The sequence below is a fragment of the Cebus imitator genome, unplaced genomic scaffold (assembly GCF_001604975.1).
Source record: "Cebus imitator isolate Cc_AM_T3 unplaced genomic scaffold, Cebus_imitator-1.0 Scaffold45, whole genome shotgun sequence".
In the NCBI taxonomy this organism is placed as follows: Eukaryota; Metazoa; Chordata; class Mammalia; order Primates; family Cebidae; genus Cebus; species Cebus imitator.
In genome coordinates, this window is record NW_016107360.1 from 4,145,560 (window position 1) to 4,166,391 (window position 20,832).

Sequence of the window (20,832 nt, forward strand, 5' to 3'; positions counted from 1 at the left end):
AGGCTGGAGTGCAGTGGTGCGATCTCCGCTCACTACAACCTCCGCCTCCCAGGTTCAAGCAAGTCTTCTGCCTCAGCCTCCCAAGTAGCTGGGATTACACCACACCTGACTAATTTTTGTATTTTTATTAGAGACTGGGTTTCACCTTGTTGGCCAGGCTGGTCTCAAACTCCCAACCTCAAGCGATCTGCCCGCCTCAGTCTCTAAGTGCTGGGATTACCAGGCGTGAGCCACTGCACCCAGCCTATTTTCCTGTTTAACACAGCACAATCTTTAATTTTAATTTGCGTATTACTTATTCATTGTCCATATTTCTTTTTAAATTAAGCATTAGAAGATAAGGAATTATGGTTATTTTATTCACTGCTAGATCTTCAGGACCAAAATCACAATATAGAACATAGTAGCTGTGGAATCAATATTTGTTCACTAACTCTAACAAGAAAGAGAACTGAGGAGGGTAAGCGGGTGGATTATAAGAGTGACAACAGAAGCTTGTGCTCCTGGAGTCCCACAGAGCTTTCTTCTGCACCATGCTGTCTTTTCTTCTTTTGTCCCATCCCAATCCAGTGTGGACTACAGAGTTAAGGCCTATAGAGTGTTATTGCCATTGACCTCAATGGCCCCATCTTCATAAGCCTAATCCCTGAGGGTCCTACACCTTGAGCTCACAATCCAGGTCCCTGGGCCTTCTTTACCTTTGTTAGATTTACAGATCTCCTTGGTGGTCTTGGCTTTCAGCTTTCCTCTCTCCCAGTTCTGCAATTTTAGCATAGTGTTCATCTTCAAAAGAAGCCACTTTCCATCTTCCTATTTATATTTCTTTCTTTTCTTAGCCCATGGAAAACCCTACCAATTAGGCAATGCTCTTTTTTCCTTAAGCGCAAACTAATTTCTTATTTTTCACCATATAATGAAGCACTGAAATAATGTAAGGATTGTAGTTCCATAAACCATGTTTCTTCCACTACAGAAAATTTCGCAATCAGTTTAACAGGAAAAGGTAAATGTACATCTTTTATCAAAAGAGATGTAACCTCTCACACGTGTAATCAACTTCATAGAAAAAATAAAATCCCAAGATGACAAAATGTACAACAGACACATTTATGTGATCAGATGTTCCTCCATTAATACCAGCCACCTTGGTGGCTTAGCAGACCAGGCGAGATAAGACCCAACTACAGCAAAAAGAAATTAAACCAGGAGCACCCAAGAGAGAGATAGAAAGAATAGTTTCTGGCGTTAAATGAAGATGCACGTCAGGTCGTGACAGAAACCTTTTCAGAGACTAAAGTAACCGAAGAAAAGATGAACTTCAGAAAAAATTTCAGAAGAAATCACCAGACATAGCATGTAGCTAACAGGCACACACACATTTCTAAATAAATCTGAGTCCAAAAAAAATCTCAGAAACTTCAAACTGGCCTAGGACACAAATCCTTCAGTGCATAGAACAAATCAGCCTTAATTCTCAGAATGCAATTTCTTCACATCTCCCCCTCAGTGTTCATGTAATGAATCTTTCTTGTTTTTAATGCATTATGCATTGTGTCCTGTTCCAATTCTGTTTTGTGATAGTTTTTTCTTTTTTAAAAAAACTATCTCTTGAATATTTTGAGTATGCTAAGTAAATAAGGCTTTCAGGTGTTAGAGCTGTTTCTGCTTCAAAAGTGACAGAAAAATCATAACCAAACTTGTGAATTTTAGATAAGAGGAATTTTGAATTTACAGTATATTTAAATGTCATTTTTCTAGATAAATCTTAGTCATAGTCATTATTCACATAGGCTCTTAAAACAGAAGAAAACCCACCTCATAGATAGTAGTACAAAAATCTAAAGAGCTTCTCTTTAGAATTCAAATTTTTAACTTAGACAAATATAATAAATAAATTTTAAAATTAAATTAATATAAACCTTTATAATAGTGATTACTTTTAGAGGGCAGTAAAAAGGAATGTGATTAATATTGAACATCAATGTATGGATAATGTTATCAATAACTTTCTACTTACTCTGGTAGCTTAAACTTTTTATATAATTATGCAGAACCTCTGTATTACATAGTTCATAATAACAATTTAATACATCTATTTGTGTAACTTAAAGGAGTTTTGCATTAATGTAGATTATTCCAATTTACATGACTTTGCTTATATTTTATATTTAAGATTCTTTCATATCAAATATGACTAAAATGTACTTGGATATATCCTAGGACAACATTCAAATATAAAGCTCACAACTTTAACTATAACAGGGTTTAAAATGTAGATGATGAATTTACTGTAGGAGAAAGAAAAAAAATCACTCCTTTGAATTGCGCCAGCTTTGAGTCTGATTTGTAACCTGTTCTTATATATTTGAACATAGCCAGGCACATGTACACTTATGTTCATAGTGGCACTGTTTACACTAGCAAAGACCTGGAACCAACCCAAATGCCCATCGACAATAGACTGGACAAGGAAAATGTGGCACATATACACCATGGAATACTGTGCAGCCATAAAAAATGATGAGTTTGTGTCCTTTGTAAGGACATGGATGAATTTGGAAACCATAACTCTCAGCAAACTGACACAAGAACAGAAAATCAAACACTGCATGTTCTTACTCATAGGCGGGTATTGAACAGTGAGAACACATGGACACAGGGAGGGGAGCATCACACAATGGGGTCTGTTGCAGGGGCAAGGGAGGGACAGCAGGGGGTGTTGGGCAGGTTGGGGAGAGATAACATGGGGAGAAATGCCAGATGTAGGTGACCGGGGGATGGAGGCAGCAAACCACATTGCCATGTGTGTACCTATGCAACAATCCTGCATGATCTGCACATGTACCCCAGAAACTAAAGTACAACAACAACAAAAAAAGAAAAAAAATAGATAGTGAATTAAAGAATGGAAGTTATGCACTTCCCAGTAATTGCCAACACAACAGATGAATGTCTATCCAACATGCATGGCAGTTTCTGAAAGCTAGCCACTTAAATAAACAAACATAGCTGCACAGATGGCCATGGCATTAGGAACTTGCCCCAACATCAGGGTAATAGCAGACTAAATGCAGCTTATATTGCATATCAATGACAATTACCAACTTTTTCTTAGGAATTGCTTATCTTTTTACCTTCTCAGTGCCTGGGTGTGCACACACAGACTCCTACACATATTTCTCTCTTTAGGTGACTTTGATTTTTATCCTACTTCTGTTACTGTTTCCACTTTCTGATCCCAAATCACTAAATCATAAGTCCTTTAGTTTCTCCTCCCTTAAGAAATTTATCTGCTGGGATAAATGGTGTAATGAAAGCCGTTGCATTTCTTAGGCAAGGTGGTTTATTATAAACATAAGCTGCCATTTCTGTTATTATTAATGTCATTAACATTATTTTAATTCCTCAGAATAATCCATATAGAAAAATGACTGGCAGGGTACAAGTGAAAAAAGAAGGTAACTATGAATTCCAAAAGCTCTGCCAAAAATAACAGGAAAATCAATCATACATCTCTGTTTGGTAGAAGAAACAAAAATTATACGTTGTTATTCCAACATTGACCTAAAACAATTATTCCTGGGACTCTGGAACATGCACAACAAATCACAACTATTATTAAGGTACAAACTCAGTTATGTAAACAGTTTCTAGGAGAGGGTATATGACCTAAATGTTAGCAAGCCTAGAGTTCAAGGTCAATTTCATCAGTTGTCTTACAAGTTTCTCTTCAGAAATGTATACAAAGAAAATATGTCCATAAATGACAAATAGAAACCACATGCAGATTATAGGTTTTCCAGAAAAATGACAAAAACATGGATCCCATTGTTGTGGGTGAGACACGGTTATTAAATATCTAATGTGTATACTGAATACTTGAATATAAATATCACAATTTTTAGAACAACTCCATGAGTAAGTGGTAGTACTTCTGTTTTTCAGATGAATTAACTATTCAGTGAGATAATGTAACTCACTCAAGCCTAAACAATTAAAAAGTGCTAGAGGTAGAATTTGAACCCAGATCTTAATAGCTCCCAAATCTATTCTCATTTCTTTGTATTATGCTATTATCTTCAATTAAATGCAAAAGTTTCTATTTTTATATGCCAGCCAGCTATGAGAATCATTGAACATAAGAATCTTAAAAGTTTAAATATCCACCATCAACAGGAATGACACTTGAAAATGTGGTAAGATTTGTGATGGTAAATTCACATTTTCTTCAATTTCAAGACTTTCCTCAAGTCTTTCTTTTGATCCAGGATATTTTGCCTTGAAATTGAGCAGCATTTCTTGAGTTTAACTGCCTTGAACCCAGCTGGGATTTTGCTTTGAAACTGAGCAGCATTGCTTGGGCTTAACTGCTTTGACCTAATGACTGTCAAGTTCTACCCTGTAGAGCTCTCCAAGCCTAGCAGGGTATCAAGAATAGACTAGTCTTGACATTCTTTCAGGACCTTTTCATGTTTACATGAACATATTTCACTCTAACAAGGCTGATATCCTCAGTGCCCCACAAACACCCCACTTTATTGCTTTTACCTCTTCTCCATGACTTTACACGTTAATAGTTTTGCTTTACACACTTTTCCTCCTCTGCCTACTGGACAGACAAACCTATTCTGTCTACAAGGGCTAGATGAAGAGAAAGTGATCTCTTGCTGATACCTTTTATTCTGAACTCTCTTTAAATTTGCTGTCATGCGCTATACTGACTAGCCCTCATAAATTGTAAGGATAATCTGAGATTCATAAGTTAACATTAAGGATTAAGTTTTAATGGCAAGAGCAAGGTAGGCCCAATATCTGAGACACAAAATTCTGGTAACATGAGGGTTGTGCTTGTTGACTGATTCACTGTGCTAGTCTCTTCTGGAAAACAGACAGGAAGAATGATTGGGACTTAGCCTTTAAGGCATCCTGCCTGGTCCATATATTGAAGGGTGGGAGCAAATAATGAGGTCAGTCCTCAACAAAAGACTTTTTCATGAAAATTTCCAAAGTTCCACATAACACAATAGAAAAAGTACGGACTTTGAAACAATACTGCTCTGACTTAAACTACTGACTCAGCTGATTCAATAACGGTGGCTCCCAGGTAAGTTCCTTTTTCTACTTAAACTTTATAAAATACTACGTTGTTCACAAAGTTGTTAAAATTAGAAATAATAATACATATGGAAGCATATGGACATTAGTTAACAATAAATCATGTCTAGTATTATTTTTATGGGATAAATAGATCAAGGAACTCTATCTCCCAAGTGGATCTATTTAACCAATATTTTTTTTTTGCCTTGACAATATAATTTTGTTCAATATTTAACAATAGATTATGAACTAACGGAACTTAGAGTTGCTTCTTGGGAGTTTTACTATTGGTACTAACAAGTATGGGCACCAATTAAGGTTATAATCGTCATTGTTGAAATCTAGATATTTAAGTGATGTATTTGTGAATAATACATCATGCAATAAACATGCCTTCTAAAGCTACTACTTAGGCAGATCAAGTTTCTGAGATATTAAGTATCTTTAGTAGATGTGTTCATTTGTCCTTGGACTTTTCAACAAGTATTTACATAATTCTAAATGGTTTTTTGAATACTTTGTTTTATGGCATAAATAATGGTCACCATATTCTATCTGATTTACCTAATTTATATAATTGTCTTAGTCTGATTACCAAATATCTTTATGATAGAGTTTCTACCACCCTCTCTCACTTCAAAAGAAAAACAAAGAAAGAGGTGTTTTATGTTTCCTCATTCAGTTTTAGACTAAATATTTACAAAATTTTTCTAATATAGATATTTTGGTACATTTTTATAGTTGCTAATGTAAATATCTTAATTAAATTAAAACGTAACGAGATGCATACTATACAGGAACAAAACAAAAAGAGTTAGTAAAACGAGGGTTGATGAAAGGTAGAGAAATATTGAGAGGCAGAGAACCACTAGTGGACTCTAGATCCCAGGCAGGCAAGGAGCAGCATAGGCCAGCAGAGAGAAGGCAGCGGCTGATGCTCACTGATCACTTACTCTGTGCTAGACCCAGAACTAGCAGCTTTAGAAACATTGTTTTCTGAGATTCACAAGAACTCCATGAAATAGGTATTAGTATTTCCCTCCTGTTAGGAATAATGAAAATGTGACTTGGTGAAGACATAAAACTTTTCCACTGACACAGTTATATTGAGTGAGATGAATGAATCTAACCTGATTGTCATTTAATTTTAATGAAGTACATATAGATTAGAACTGCAGTTATAAGAAAGACTGCATGGCTTTGTACATTACAGAGGAAAGTTGTCACACAGTTTCTTCTCTCTTTCTCTTTTCTGGAAATATGCTCAATGAGAGTCTAATTCAAGGCATTGTCCATCATTTTCCATGTTGAAACATCTATCTGTAGAGTGGCCACAAGACAATTTCTCTAGATTACTAAGACAAATTTAAATATTTTGACCAATGCTGGACCTAGTTATTTAGATACAGAAAACTCATTTGAGTGAATAGGATCATATATGTATATGACTTTCTGAATGCAGTGGTGAAATGAAATTTGTTACACTTCACAAGTAAAATGATGTTTCAGACCCAAAAACTGTTGCGGTTTCTCTCAACTTTGGTCAACTTTGGGGTGTGTGTGTGTGTGTGTGTGTGTGTGTGTGTGTGTGTGAAAGTACAAAATCTATTATAGCTTTTATTGAAGCTAAAGAGAGACATTTCAGGGTGGATTAATCTTACCAATATGATTAATTGTTGCATGAGACTAAGTGAGTACACACAAAAAAAGTTCATTTGGCTACATTGAAAGTACACATTGGATAATATGGTTCATAATTAAGTCAATAAGAGAACCAATTAGGATATTTTAGGAAAAAAGTCCAAATTAAGAGGGTTGACTTTATTCAGATCATGTTTCTGTCAAGCAAACTGTCAATTAGTAGGTGACTGTTGCAAATATTATCAGTTCTTTTCTAATGTTTCTAGGACAAAGACTTCAAGACCAATTATAACCCTGAATAAGAACAAAAATCCCCAAGCATGTTTTATCATGGACTTCGGATAGACATTTCAGGCTGTGCCGTTTACGTGTGAACAGGATCTAGACTACGAGAATTTCATCAAATAAATAAAAATATGACAAAACTCACCGTATTTTCCATTATCAATTAACACCAGAAATGAACACATATTTACATCTCTTTTGACATCTGGTATGGCTCCCTGAACAGTAACTGTATTTCCCAGTAGTTTGGCTTGCCTAACTTATCTAATTGTCAATATGTGCCCAGTGGCTAATCAGTAGCATTTGAGAATGAGAGTATGAATCATATAAAAAAGAGATTTTTTTTAACCTAGGTTCTATAGAACATGTTAATGGGCTTTATTATATGCAAAAATCGGATGAAAATTGGTTTATCATCATTCTCAGCAAACTGACAGAAGAGCAGAAGATCAAACACCGCATGTTCTCACTCATAGGCGGGTGTTGAACAATGAGAACACATGGACACAGGGAGGGGAGCACTACACACTGGGGTCAGTTGGGGGGAAATAGGGGAGGGACAGTGGGGGGTGGGAAGCTGGGGAGAGATGGCAAGGGGAGAAATGCCAGATGTAGGTGATGGGGAGGAAGGCAGCAAATCACACTGCCACGTGTGTTCCTATGCAACAATTTTGCATGTTCTTCACATGTACCCCAAAACCTAAAATGCAATAAAAAAATAAAAATAAAAAAAAGAAAATTGGTTTATATGTCCAGAACAAAACGATTTTTTTCTATGTGGAGAGATATCTGTGAGACTGTAATAATATAATGGTGACTAATTTTGATGAGGGAGTAGAGAAGAGGACTTTAGTTACAACTTTGCAAAACATTTTGAATGTATTTATAAATTACTTGTATAATTTAAATTAATTAAAAAATGGAGCATAAATATATTTTTGTATTCTTGATGGGAACAGGAGCAGTATTTTCATCTTATGATAAAGGATATGAATCTCTTATGTTAAGTGCCTGATCCTGGATGAAAAATGATTATCTGATTAGAGACACACCAGTTTCAAAAAGTGTACATTTGCAGTAACTCAGAAGTTTCTTTTACTTTATCTTCTTTCTTTTTTTATTAAATAAATTTAAAAGCTTAAATATTAAAAATAATACTTTGGAGCAGCTATAATTTATATATAGCACCTCATTTGGATTGCTATGATATAGCTTAGAATGTATAGAGGTGAATTTCAAGAAAATTCTACAATTGGCTGAATTGTTGCCATGGGAAACCAAGAGTCAACAGAAAAGGTATGTGTGTGGTTATGTTGTAAATTTCACTAAAGCAAAACATCAGATTTATTAAACAAATAAAGATATTATGTATAAATCAAATATGCTCTAGAAAAATAAGCAAGAAAACCTTCAAACATTAAATGATTTAGATAAGAAAAATTTCAAATATTTAAAAATACTACCTTGTGGTTTACATGTGGGAAAACTAGGCTTAGAAAAGTTTGTTTGATAAATTAAGTTTTATAGGATGTTATCAGATATATTAATAGATGGGTGAAATTTTCACATAATATATAAAAATTTAACTCAGCATCATATTTTGTTCTGGATACCACCATTTGGATCTCTAGATTTCCAAATCACAACCTACTGCAATAAATTCTCAGGGATTTATAAATCTGTATGCTATAAATCTAGTCCATTCCCATTATAGATGATGCACTGGAGGCTGAGAAGAGTGACTTTCACACAGCAACTTGGAAACAGAGCTCTGTTCAATTAACTTTCTGACTATAAATCTTATACATCAGTTATAATTCACATGACTATATTTTTTCTAAAGCATTGTACTCAATGGTTTATTGTTATCTAACAATTATGCCTCTGATTTTGTGCTTTCATTATAGATGACCATATTATCTATAACAAAGAATAAAGAAGAAACAAAAATGTTATAAAGACACCTATGGCTTTCTTTCTCATGAAATTATAGTTAAATAAGTTTTCCTTCTAATTGCCCATATTTTAAAACTTTATCACAGGAAGCATCCCTGCCTGATAAATCAGATAAAATGGTGCCTGGCAATGATCTGTGTCAGCATCCTTCTCACACATTTTAAGCCCTTATCTTTATTTTTAGCCACATTTTAAAAAAATTTCTATGTTTGGGGCCAAATAACCAAAATGCAGCAGTTGCTTAAAATCTTAGTGCACTTATCCTAGATAAAAAGTGTATGATTTTAGGATCTCTCTTTATAAAAGTAATCCTGTTACAGTACAGCTTTTATTTCTACTGTCTTTTAAATTTAATTCAGAAATCTCATAGTAATGATATTAATGTGTTGAAAGGAGTTTCACAGCACTAATCAAGACATAGTTTGATTATATACTACTAGTATTGTGACAGGTTAATTATTGTAAAATCTTATTTGGCATTCATAAATAACCCAGATTTTTAATTCATAATTTAGCAAAGAGATTAATAATTTTCTATCTAGCTTTCTTTTGCATCTTCTTAGTATCCCTTTGGGAAGTAAGAATTGGTATTATTATTATTCAAAATATGAGGAAGTAAATCTATTGCCTCAAACTCGTACACAGCCTCCTATGATCTGGCCCCAATTACTTTTTCTATCCTTATCTTCCTCTTACATACCTAAGCCCCAGAAAAATATAAGAGCTTACTCTTCCTGGATCACAAACTAACCTGTCCCAGTTTTTTGCCTTCATGTGTGCTGCCTGAAAGATTCACTTTTCTCACACCCTCCACTGCCAGTCTGTGCACCCAGTATTATCTGTTCATATTTACTCAGTGCTTACTACATCCCATTCACTTTACTAGGAGCATTATAGCCAGCCCTTTGTATTCCTAGGTCCTGTATCCACAAATTCAAACCAACCTCTGATTGAAAATATTTGAAAAAAACAACAACAACAACTATAATAATATCAAAGAAACACAGTATAACAACTATTTATGTTGTATTAGGTATTATACATAATCTAGAGATGATATAAGGTATATCAGAAGATGTGCCTAGGTAATATGCAAATACTATACTATTTTACATAAGGGACATCAGAATCCTCAGGTTTTGGTAACTAGGAGGACACTGGAACCAATCACCCATAAATAGGGAGGGTCAACTATATTTAATTTGTTCCTTTTAATGACTCTATTTTATAGAAAAGGAAACTTTGGCTATTCACCTACTTAAGTAAGTGGTAGATCTGGGATTTAGAGCCAGGTAGTATGGCTTCAGATCTCATGCTGTGATACATTAGTTAACACTGCCATACATTGATCCTAAGTCCTGATAAACTTCCAAGATCAAGAATAAAATAATATTTCTTTCATGGATATTTAACTGACCACCTCAATCTCTCTCCCTATTTTATGCCTCTGTATCTCTCTGAAGTCACACTCTAATTTCTCATTGCTGACAAAGTTAGTGATGTACCATTTTGTTTCCTCCACTATGGAGTAGCTTTTTAAAGACAGTGCTCTGATTCATCTGTACAGTCTCTGTAGTAAATGGTAAAATGCCTTTCACATGCTAAACTCTCTGCAAATATTGGCTACATGAATTCTTCATTGAAGAAACTGAGGTAGTTGATACTGTACCACAAATGATTTCCCCAAAATAATTTAGAAACTACTTGGCCAGTCTGTTATTCAACAAACACAATGATCCCAAATAGGTATTTGTTTCTTTACAGATTTCGCTTTCTAAATTGGTTTATAAAAGTGAGCCACTGTTGGGGCATTTTTGTTTCAAACCCATTCATTCAGTCAGATGTATTGTTTTATTTTACTGAATCAGACAATAGAATCCAAAACTATTGTTTCAGAAACCCAAATGAATTTTGCTCACTCTAAACAACCAGTTAAAAAAGGAAATAATTATTTACTATAATGACAAGGTAGATATGACTGACTTATTTGCTTTTCCATGAGGTGATTCAAAATTTTCGTTTCTATACATACACATCTAGATAATAGTAAATAGTCTGGAAAAAATTATTTAATATTTTTTCTTGCACGATACTCAGCTAACATAACCATTTTTTAATTCTCAAAGATAAACTGGATACTTTAGTATTATCTAGGGAAAACCTAGCTTAATTGACTCAATTTCTTGAATTTAAGGGGGATTGACTTGTACAGTATTTAAGGCTTCTCCTTATTAAGACATCATATGATCACCTTTTCTCCCTCTTTTCCTAAATGTCAACATTACACTTCATTTTGACAGTTATCCAACAGAAGTTTTAAAGTATTATTTCTGTTTATATCATAGCAATAAAAACAAGAACAATAATTACAACTCTCAAAATAATTACTGCCACATATAAAATCAACAATTATCAGATTTAAGATGTGTCTCTGTCCTTTCAAACTCAAATTTAACATATACATTGACAACAATTTCGTGATCAAGAACAAGATAATTATTTGGAGGTTGATAGTAACTTATTTTTGAATTCAAAGTAAGGATTCTTGCATGAATTCAATGTTAGAATTCAACCCTATTTTTCTTTTTTGTAGCTCTGCAATTTAAAAACATTTACCTCACCTGGAAAAAGACATATAAAAGTTAATTATCTAAAGCAAAATTTTGCCAGTTTCAAAAAAAAATGTTAGAGCATCTTTCAAAAGTGAATTACTTTTGAATAATTTTTCTTGAACTACATAATATTTTCTTTTAGTGACTTACAGCTCAAGTAATTAGTCCATGATTATTAAACACACTACAGATTATCAGTGACAGATTACTTTCTATTAAATTATCTTGAAAAGTAGGATCAAGCTAGACATCCAGAAGTATGTGACAGCTATAAAACTTGAAGGAAAGAAAAAACTAGGTTTCACAATTAGGTTCACATTAGGAATAGTGCTGAGTTATTTTATTGATTTTTGGTGGAAGAAATGGGTCTCTAAGGCTTTCCTGGAGATTTATCCTAGTAAACAAGAAGCTTGTTGAATCTGCTGTCTGACCTAGAGATAACTATGACAGGTTCTCTGAGCAGTTAGGTACTCCATAAGCAGAATTATTCTCCAATTAGAATGTTGTTATACATCTTACCATTTGATGTTTTTCTAACTTACTGTCTAGAACTTACAAAAACGTTTCAGAGGTGAAGATTAGAAATGTAGCAAAGGAAAATCAAGAGCAATGTTTTCTGGAATCAAATGCACCCACATACTTCCTTTCACACTCACACTACATTTCTCTTTTTGTTATTGGTGTTGCCTTTGGTGTACCTCAGGCATTGTTGCCCAGAGATAAATGCATAACTATCCCTGCTTGTTCCATGGTACAGAAAAAGAATGGAACACTCTTATTTTGATTTTCCTTGTAGAAGGAACAAAAGATTAATAAACCTGCCCTTGACAGGTGTGACGCCCCCCTGCCTCCCAAATAGCACCACTGGGCAGAGCAGCCCTTCCACTGGCAGAGCAGAATCAGCCAGTGGAAACTAACACTCCCACCTCCCCCCACCCCCGTCTCCCCGGCCACCCCCCCGCCACCCCACGTTTAAACAAAGCCATTTAGTTTGGTCTTAAGCCCAAGTAAGAAAAACAAAAAAACCAATGAAGGACAATATAAAGAAGCATAGCTTGTCAACATGAACCTACATGCAAGCCAGAGATTTATGATTTTGTTTCCCAGAGAGGGAGTGACTAATGCACACACCCTGACCATCACCGTAAAGGGGTAAAGAGAGAGTGAAATGGCTCAACGTACACACACCCCGCTCCATACCGGGGACGAGTCTCCGAGCTGAGGCTTGTGTTCTCGGAGGGCCAGGCTGAAGCTGACCGCCCCCACGGCCACGCTGGACACCCCCAGCCCTATCTCCAGCACGGAGAGCACCAAGAGGCTCCCAATAATCTGACCGCTGGTGCACATCCTTCCTCGGTCATCTTCCTTCCAGATCAGAGAGGGAAACCAACCATCTACCTTTTTTTCTTCCGCTCTCCTCCTTACCCCTTCCACTTCCTACCAGATCCCAAAACTTTTCTTTCTTCAAGAGCGAGGCGTTATCCACAAGGGCTGGATTTCCAGAAACGAAGACCTTCCCTGGCTGGGCCAGAGGCAAAGGAGCTGCTCTACCCACTGTCACGTTCAGATGGGGATGGATCGGTGAAGGATCTTCCTGGGTTCGGTTGTGCGAAGATTGCACACCAGTACCACGGCTTTTAAGGAGCCCGAAACCTGGAGGAGCCCAGGGAGCTCTGAGCCTTGCTTCGCGGGCGCTGTCCAGAGTTCTGCCGCGTCCCGAATCTCCGCAGGGAAACCCGCCCGCTACTCAGCCTACCAGACCCTGTCACAGTCCCTTCTGTTTCATTGCAGAGGAGAGGAGCTTTGCTTCCCGGAGATCCAAAGGGAACTGCTCCGAGCTTCTCCCTCCCTCTCCCTTTCGTCTCCTCGCCTTTGTTTTCGTGGCAAGGCAAAGCGCTTCTCCAAGTCTCTGGGTCCCCAGGGCAGACAGAAGATATTCAGCACCACGCTCCTCGCAGTTGCTATGTCGCCAGAAAAAGCGACCTTGTCTGATGGCCTCTTTCCGTCTGGGTTTCTTCTCCCTCGTCGTCGTCCTCTTCCTCCCCCTCTCTCCCGAGCTGATTTTCTCTCATCTCTATGACCTCATTGGGATTTAGGAGGCTGACGGAGGAGGAGAAGCCTGATGTATTTGTGGATCCAGGACCAATACTCTTGGCTGGCCTTTGATCCGCCCCGCCCGTGGACCGCAGCAACAGGAATCCAGGCGACCCCTACCTCCGCTTCTCCCCTTGGCTCCTGTCTGGGCTTCTATCCAGCGAGAGAGGAGGCGATGCCTACGTCAACGCGGGCTCATTCTGTGAAAAACTTTCTTTGGCTTGTACGCGGGGTAGGGGGAGCAGTGAGCAAAGAAAGACGGAGAGCCCAGTGGGGTGGAGACTCCTAGGACTCTGAAGGCCCCTCACCAAGGAACTCCCCTGTCTAGGAGAGCTAGATTCAAGCCTGCTTACAAGGACTGTCCACTCCCGGCTATCACAGCCCATCACCTTCCATGCCGGAGGACGAAGAAGCAGTTGGCTGGGGGCGCGCCTCCACTGTAATTTTGTTCCTCTCCAGCTGCAGGCCCTTTCTTTCCCCTAGGAGCATGACCACAAGTTCTAGGACGCATAGATAGACCCAACTGAGCAGGGATCATATATTCTTATCTAAATTAGAGATTTGTGTATGCATTTGAACAGGCATTATTAAAAAAAAAAAGAAAAAAGAAAAAAAGAAAGAAAAACACGTCTGGCTTAATGCACAACTATTTTCGACAGTCTACTTTCATCAGAATCCTTAGGGCAGTGGCCAGTCCAGTTTGTCCTGGGGTATTTTTTACACTGTCTTCTGATGCATATGAGACTCTGGATGTCTAGGGATCACTGTATTTAGACCCCATTTTCATTACTCTAGTTTTATGAAAACTCTCAAGGTATTCTATCAAGAAAATCTAGGAACTAGGATAAAGAGAGGGTTTTGGGTGTGGGTCATCTTTCTCAAAAACAGGGTTCTCCAGCTGGAGATGGACTGAAGGAAAACAGAAGAAAGGAGGATGAGGTTAGGGTACATTAACACAAGACTAGGGCATTTTGACTTCTATACACATGCAGATCAGTGCAGTGCGGTGCAAGCACCTCTGTGATTAGAGGCTTCTTAAAGCTCCTGTGATGAGAACATAAAACTCACTGACGTATAGCATAACTTCTGTAACATAAATGACAGTTTCAGTGTTCTTAAATTTAATTAAGGGCTTCTTTTAGAGTTTAAACTCAATTCTACACTATATATTTTTTTCATATATTTATATTCTATAATTCAAAAATTTGAGTCCTCTTAAATATAAAAATAAATGCAAAGAAGAAGAGTTACAATTTATTAGACCTTAAAGAACTTCAGTTATTGTGATATTTGGAGAACAAATAAACATTTATATTGAATGATAATTAGTGGATTCATTTCCATACTTTTAAATCCTCAAAGAGAAGCTAAAATACCTCGTTAGTATATGGATTTAATGATGTATAGTTTATTTTATTTAAATATTACCAAAGTCATCTAAATGATCCAATTTATATGCATAAATAATATAGTATATATGTTGTCAAATTTTTGCTTTGTCTTTAGTCACCTCTTTTCTTTAGGAAAAAAACTTTTTTCAGGAAGAGAACAACAAATTGTAATATTAAAATGAATTGATTAATGGAGACATATAGGAAGGGAAGTAAACTTTTGTAGAGAACATAGGGGTAGTATTGACAATAGTTGAATTTCACAGAGAAAAAGAAACAAACAAAACATATATTATGGTTAATGTTTCATCTCTAAATGTAATGGCTTGAATTATAAGATTGGTTATCATATGCCTGATTATAATCAATCTTGATTGATTCTGGGTCATTGGTGAGAAAACCAAAAACTTTTGAAAATTAAGTTGTATATAGAAGAAATTAAACTCATCTTCACATAAGTAACTGCCAATAATAATTCACAATAAAACAAATATTTTTAGAAATAAAAACGATTATTTTCTATAGAGAACATTGCTGTTTTGTGTTTTAAAACATGAGCATCAGTGTTAAAATTTTTCAAAAAAATTATATTATCTTTTTGGGGACACAAAAGTTATTTTTTGTGCCTTTTAAAAATGATATGAAGATCATCCCAAGCTAAACCCAAATGCATCTAAAATTTTCTCCTAAAGAAATCAAGAAAAACAGCATTCAAACTGATAAATTATTGATGATTCTTATTCCAATTATCCCTCCATACATTTTGCTAGACAAATAAATTATAGGATAAGTCCATAAAACAAGAAAAAAACACATAAAGTACATCACTATCCAAATGCCAGTAGCTCTACAATTTCTGAATTTGATTTTTCTAATGCCATCATACACCAAAAGAGCTATTCATGAGATCCATTGATAGATAATTCAATATTTTCACAACTTTGACAAAAGCAATAGCACAAAAAATCTCAAGTTTGCCATCTGCTGGCCTGTGTATGATACAAGTGAATGGGAGTAACCTCAAAATAATTCTAATTAAATGCCTTAATAAAAGAAAGCATCTTTTATTAAAAAGGTGCTATCTTTAAGGGCCTAAGCCCTTCCAATAAATATTCAAGGAGTCTGAGGTTCTCTCATTCATCCATTTACCAAAATTAGATTGTGAAAATTTTAATATCTTGATGAAGAAAAATCCAGGAATGGGTAGACAGTATACTAATGTCTCCTGTCTTAATATAATAAAGTAAGTTGATGAAACCATCAATGCGGCCACATTAATATAGTTATTGAAAAGTCTAAAAATGTGAAATGATTTATTTTAAGGCCTGATTTAAAGCATCTAAGCTATTATAAGCAAAATTCATATGGTGATCATGGGCACTGGACTGAATTGCCAATGCAATACAAAAAATTAGAGAACAAAAAATCACAAAATGATTTCAACCATTTAGCTAGAAGTTCATCTAATATTTAATACTCTTGTCAGTGTAGTTAAAAAATATTGTACCTATGGGTCTACCTAGAATTTGATGAAGTAGTTTTGCTAAATAAGAAAAATAGCCCACATTTGGAGTATTCCTTTTTTATTTAAAGGTCAAGAAACAGAGATAATAAAACCTAAATTTATCTTCTGCCTTTTCTTGGCTTTTAGTAGTAATGCAGCTCAGAAGTCAGTATGCAAAAGTAGCTTCAGTGCTTGTGAAAATTAATCAAAGAAAGTGTCATTTTTAATATTATATTTAGCTCATTTTCTCATTTATGTTCAGAATACTTTCTGATTATTAATAACCTGTAAATGTGTAAACAAACATATAGTTCACAGTAATTTCTAGTTTTTAATGAAATGTATGGGTATTTCCTCTCCCAGCCATCATAAAGAAAATTGGACTGGACTTACTCTTCAACTGTATACAAAATATAATAGTGTTCAGATACTGCACATTAGGTGGCAAAGAACTATGATCCTTGGTAAGAGAGTAACAAGGTTTGCTTCACTTGTTTTCTGACTACCCTTAACATATATGATCTAGGAAGAGGGTTACCAGAATTACAGAATTTCAGAGACAAATGGCAGAGATCTTGGGGGCTGAGTGCTATGGACTGCATGTTTGTTTCCCTCCCTTCCCTAAATTCAGATGTTAAAACACCAATGTGATGGTATTAGGGGTGGGGCCTTAGGGAGGTAATTAGGTTTAGATGAGGTCATGAGGGTAGACCTTCCATGATGGAATTAGTTTTTTTAGAAGAGGTGAAAGAGGCTAATGTTCACTCTTTACCATATGAGAATACAAGGAGCAGACAGCAAACCAGCAAGTGGGCCCTGATCTTGAACTTCTCAGCTTCCAGGACTGTGAGAAGTAGGTTTTTGTTATTAAGTCACCTAGTTCATGGTATGTTATTACAGCAGCTCTAAATGACTCAGACATTGAGGCAGACAAAATTTTCAGGGAGATGAGGGTATTTCACAGAAAGAGAGATTCATAAATCTCCACAAGGATTCCTAGAGCCTGTTGCTAAATTCCGAGCCACACAATTGTAGGGTGCAATTCCACAAGGCTATATAAAAGTATTTGAAGTGATAATAATGGTCAATTATTTTCCAAATTTGGTGAAAACTACAAACTCAATAAGCTCAATATACTGCAAGCAGGATAAACACAAATTCTTTCAGATAGGATAACCTCACCAAGGCATATCACAAATAAATTGCTGGAAACCAATGATAAGAATTAAAATTTAAAAGCAGGCTGGGCACGGTGGCTCACGCCTGTAATCAGAGCATTTTGGGAGACTGAGGCAGGTAGATCACGAGGTCAGGAATTTGAGACCAGTCTGGCCAATGCGGTGAAACCCCGTCTCTGCTAAAAACACAAAAATCACAGATCAAACTCCTTATTTAACTCTTTCCCCTCTTCTCACTACTGCACTTGACTAGTCTTAGAAAAAAAATACAAAAATCAGCTGGCCATGTTGGTGTGTATCTGTAATCCCAGCTACTCGGGAGGCTGAGACAGGAGAATTGTCTGAACCGAGAAGGCAGAAGTTGCAGTGAGCTGAGATTGCACCACTGCATTCCAGCTCTGGGCGACAGAGCAAGACTTCATCTCAGAAAAACAAAACAAAACAAACAAACAAACAAAAACTTAAAAGCAGCCAACAGAAAAAGGGCATACTAGGTAGACAGGAACAAAGGCAACAATTATAGACCTCTAATCTAAAATTATTCAAGCCAGTGGACAAGTAAATAACATTTTAAAGTCATGAAATATTTTTTAAAAAACCCTCCCAAATCTATTAATCTAGAATTATATACCTAGCAAAAATAACTTAAAAGAGAAACAGACTTCTTCAGACTAAGAAAAGCTGAGAGAATTTTCTAACATAAGATTTTCACCATAAGAGTTGTTCAAATAGGCTGGATGTAGTGCCTCAGGTCTGTAATCCCAGCACTTTGGGAAGCCAAGGCGGGTGGATCACCTGAGGTTACGAGTTTGAAACCAGCCTGACCAATATGGTAAAACCCCATTTCTGCTAAAAACACAAAAAGTAGCTGAGTGTAGCGGTGGGTGCCTGTAATCCCAGCTACTCGGGAGGCTGAGACAGGAGAATTGCCTGAACCTGGGAGGTGGAGGTTGCAGTGAGTTGAAATCATGCCACTGCTCTCCAGCCTGGGTGACAGAACGAGAATCCTAAAAAAAAAAGTTGTTAAAATAAATATTCTTCCAACAGAATTAAAATCTAGGCTTACACAAAAGAATGCTGAGTATCACAAAGGTACATATATGGGTAACCATAAACAGTTATTTTCAACTTAGTTATTTAAAAAATAATTGGCTACGAAGAGAGAAAATAACATTTTAGAGTTTATATATACAACTAATTTCTATGACAGCAATAGCACAGTCAATAGGAAGAACAAGATATAAATACACTGTGTAAGATTCTTACATTACATTATATTATAATATTATTTCAAATTAGTTGTGATAAGTTAAAGATACAATTATCAGCCCTAAGCTAGCGCAACTACTAAGCAATGATGATAAAAAGGAACAAAAAAAATTAGCCAAAAATAGAGATGAATACTAGACATTACTATATTGATTTAAAGAAGGAATTTAAAAAGGAAGAAAGAATAGTTGGGACAAATAAAAAACAAATATCAAGATGATACAATCAACCCAGACCATATAAGTAATTACAATGAAACAAGTAGTTTTGCCAATTAGAAGGCGGTGATAGTAAAGGGAGAGATATACAAGTAACTCCCAACTCTGTGATTTTCAGTCTGGTCCTAGATGCAGGCTGTATAACGCATCCAGCCATGGCAGGGCTGCAGCACAGAGTCTTTCTAGCTGGGATAACCAGGACATTGAATCTGAAAAATTGAAAATGTCTCTGAGAATAGAGAACACTTGTAAAGGAAGAAACCATGGAATAGATCTCCAATCTTTGGTAGACTCCTGCACTGCACATGTATGTAACTGACTCAAAGATGTAAACTGAGACCAGAATTTCTATGTAAGAAACAGAATTTGCAATTCCAGTACAACCAAGAAAATTAATAGCTAAAACTAAATTATGTTTACTAGAGAAAAATGAGAAAATCAAGAATATTCACAACTTAATATTTATATTAGCCTAGGTAAAATAAAAAATTGTTCAATGATGACCCAAGAAAATAGACAATATTCTCAAGAGAAAAAAATTGATCCTGACCACAAAATAAATCAAACGTTGGAACTAACAAAAATTTTGAGAGTGTGATTATAACTCTCCTTAATGAATTGAAGCAGAATATTTTTTCAACCAATTAATATTTCAGTAGAGAACTGGGAAATGTTAGCAGGTAATAAAACAATAAAAATAGCCAAAAGAAAATTCTAGAAGTTAAAAATATGTTTGAGTATTTTAAAAAACCACACACACACACACACACACACACACACACACACACACACACACCGAAAAACACTAGAAAAGCTTAACACCTAAATGGACATGGCAAAAGAAAATGTAAGTTTAAAAGAAAGAAAAGACTAAGTTAATTTGAAAATACATCAGTAAAAATTAACAACTATGACAAATAAGACATTTTAAAAATAAACAGAACGACTGTAACTAATAATAATGAATTATACATTTCAAGTTAGCTAGAAGAGAGGATTTTTAATGTTACCACCACAAAGAAATGGTGATAGTGATCAAAAAAATGATAGTGATCAAATAAATAAACATTCATCAAATGTTTACAGTGATAAATGTTCTAATTAGCTGACTTGATCATTATGTTACATGTATTAAAATGTCACACTGTATCCCATAAATAGGAACAATTGTTGTATATCCATTATGAATAATATAAAACTTTAAAGAAAGAATGGAGGCTTATAGACCTGTTAAACAATATCAAAATGGTCAAACTTAAGAATAATTTGAGTAGAAGGAGGAGGGGATAAAGAATTGAATAAGAAAATAAAATTTGAGAAAATTTGAGATGCTAAATGAACACAAAGCAGAGTAAACATAAACAAACAACAAGGCAAAGTTGAATTATTAAAGCCCAAAGATAAAGAACATCTCTTGAAAGCAACCAAAGAAAAATATCATGTTATGTAAAGAAATTAATGACTTTTTATCAGGAACCTAGAAAGAAGAAAACAGTGAAATGCCATATTTTAAGTGCTTAAAGAAAAAAAATTAAAATTCTATATAGTGCTAAAATATCCTCCAGAAGTTAAAGCAAAATAAAGACA

General features: G+C 35.5%; 1 protein-coding gene across 5 annotated transcripts in view; it reads right to left on the reverse strand.

The window, feature by feature from the left end:
* TMEM196 (transmembrane protein 196) overlaps positions 1 to 20,832 on the reverse strand; it is a 352,479-nt gene that overhangs the window by 48,350 nt on the left and 283,297 nt on the right. For 2 of the 5 annotated variants that reach the window (XM_017526940.2, XM_017526938.2), the window contains exon 1: positions 12,792 to 14,155. The exons of 1 other annotated variant lie outside the window; for it this stretch is intronic. In XM_017526940.2, the coding sequence (XP_017382429.1) occupies positions 12,792 to 12,938 (147 nt within the window). In that variant the 5' untranslated portion in view covers positions 12,939 to 14,155. Of the gene's footprint in view, positions 1 to 12,773; positions 14,156 to 20,832 lie in introns of those variants that run through there. 2 more of the 5 variants (XM_017526939.2, XM_017526937.2) reach the window with 1 other exon arrangement.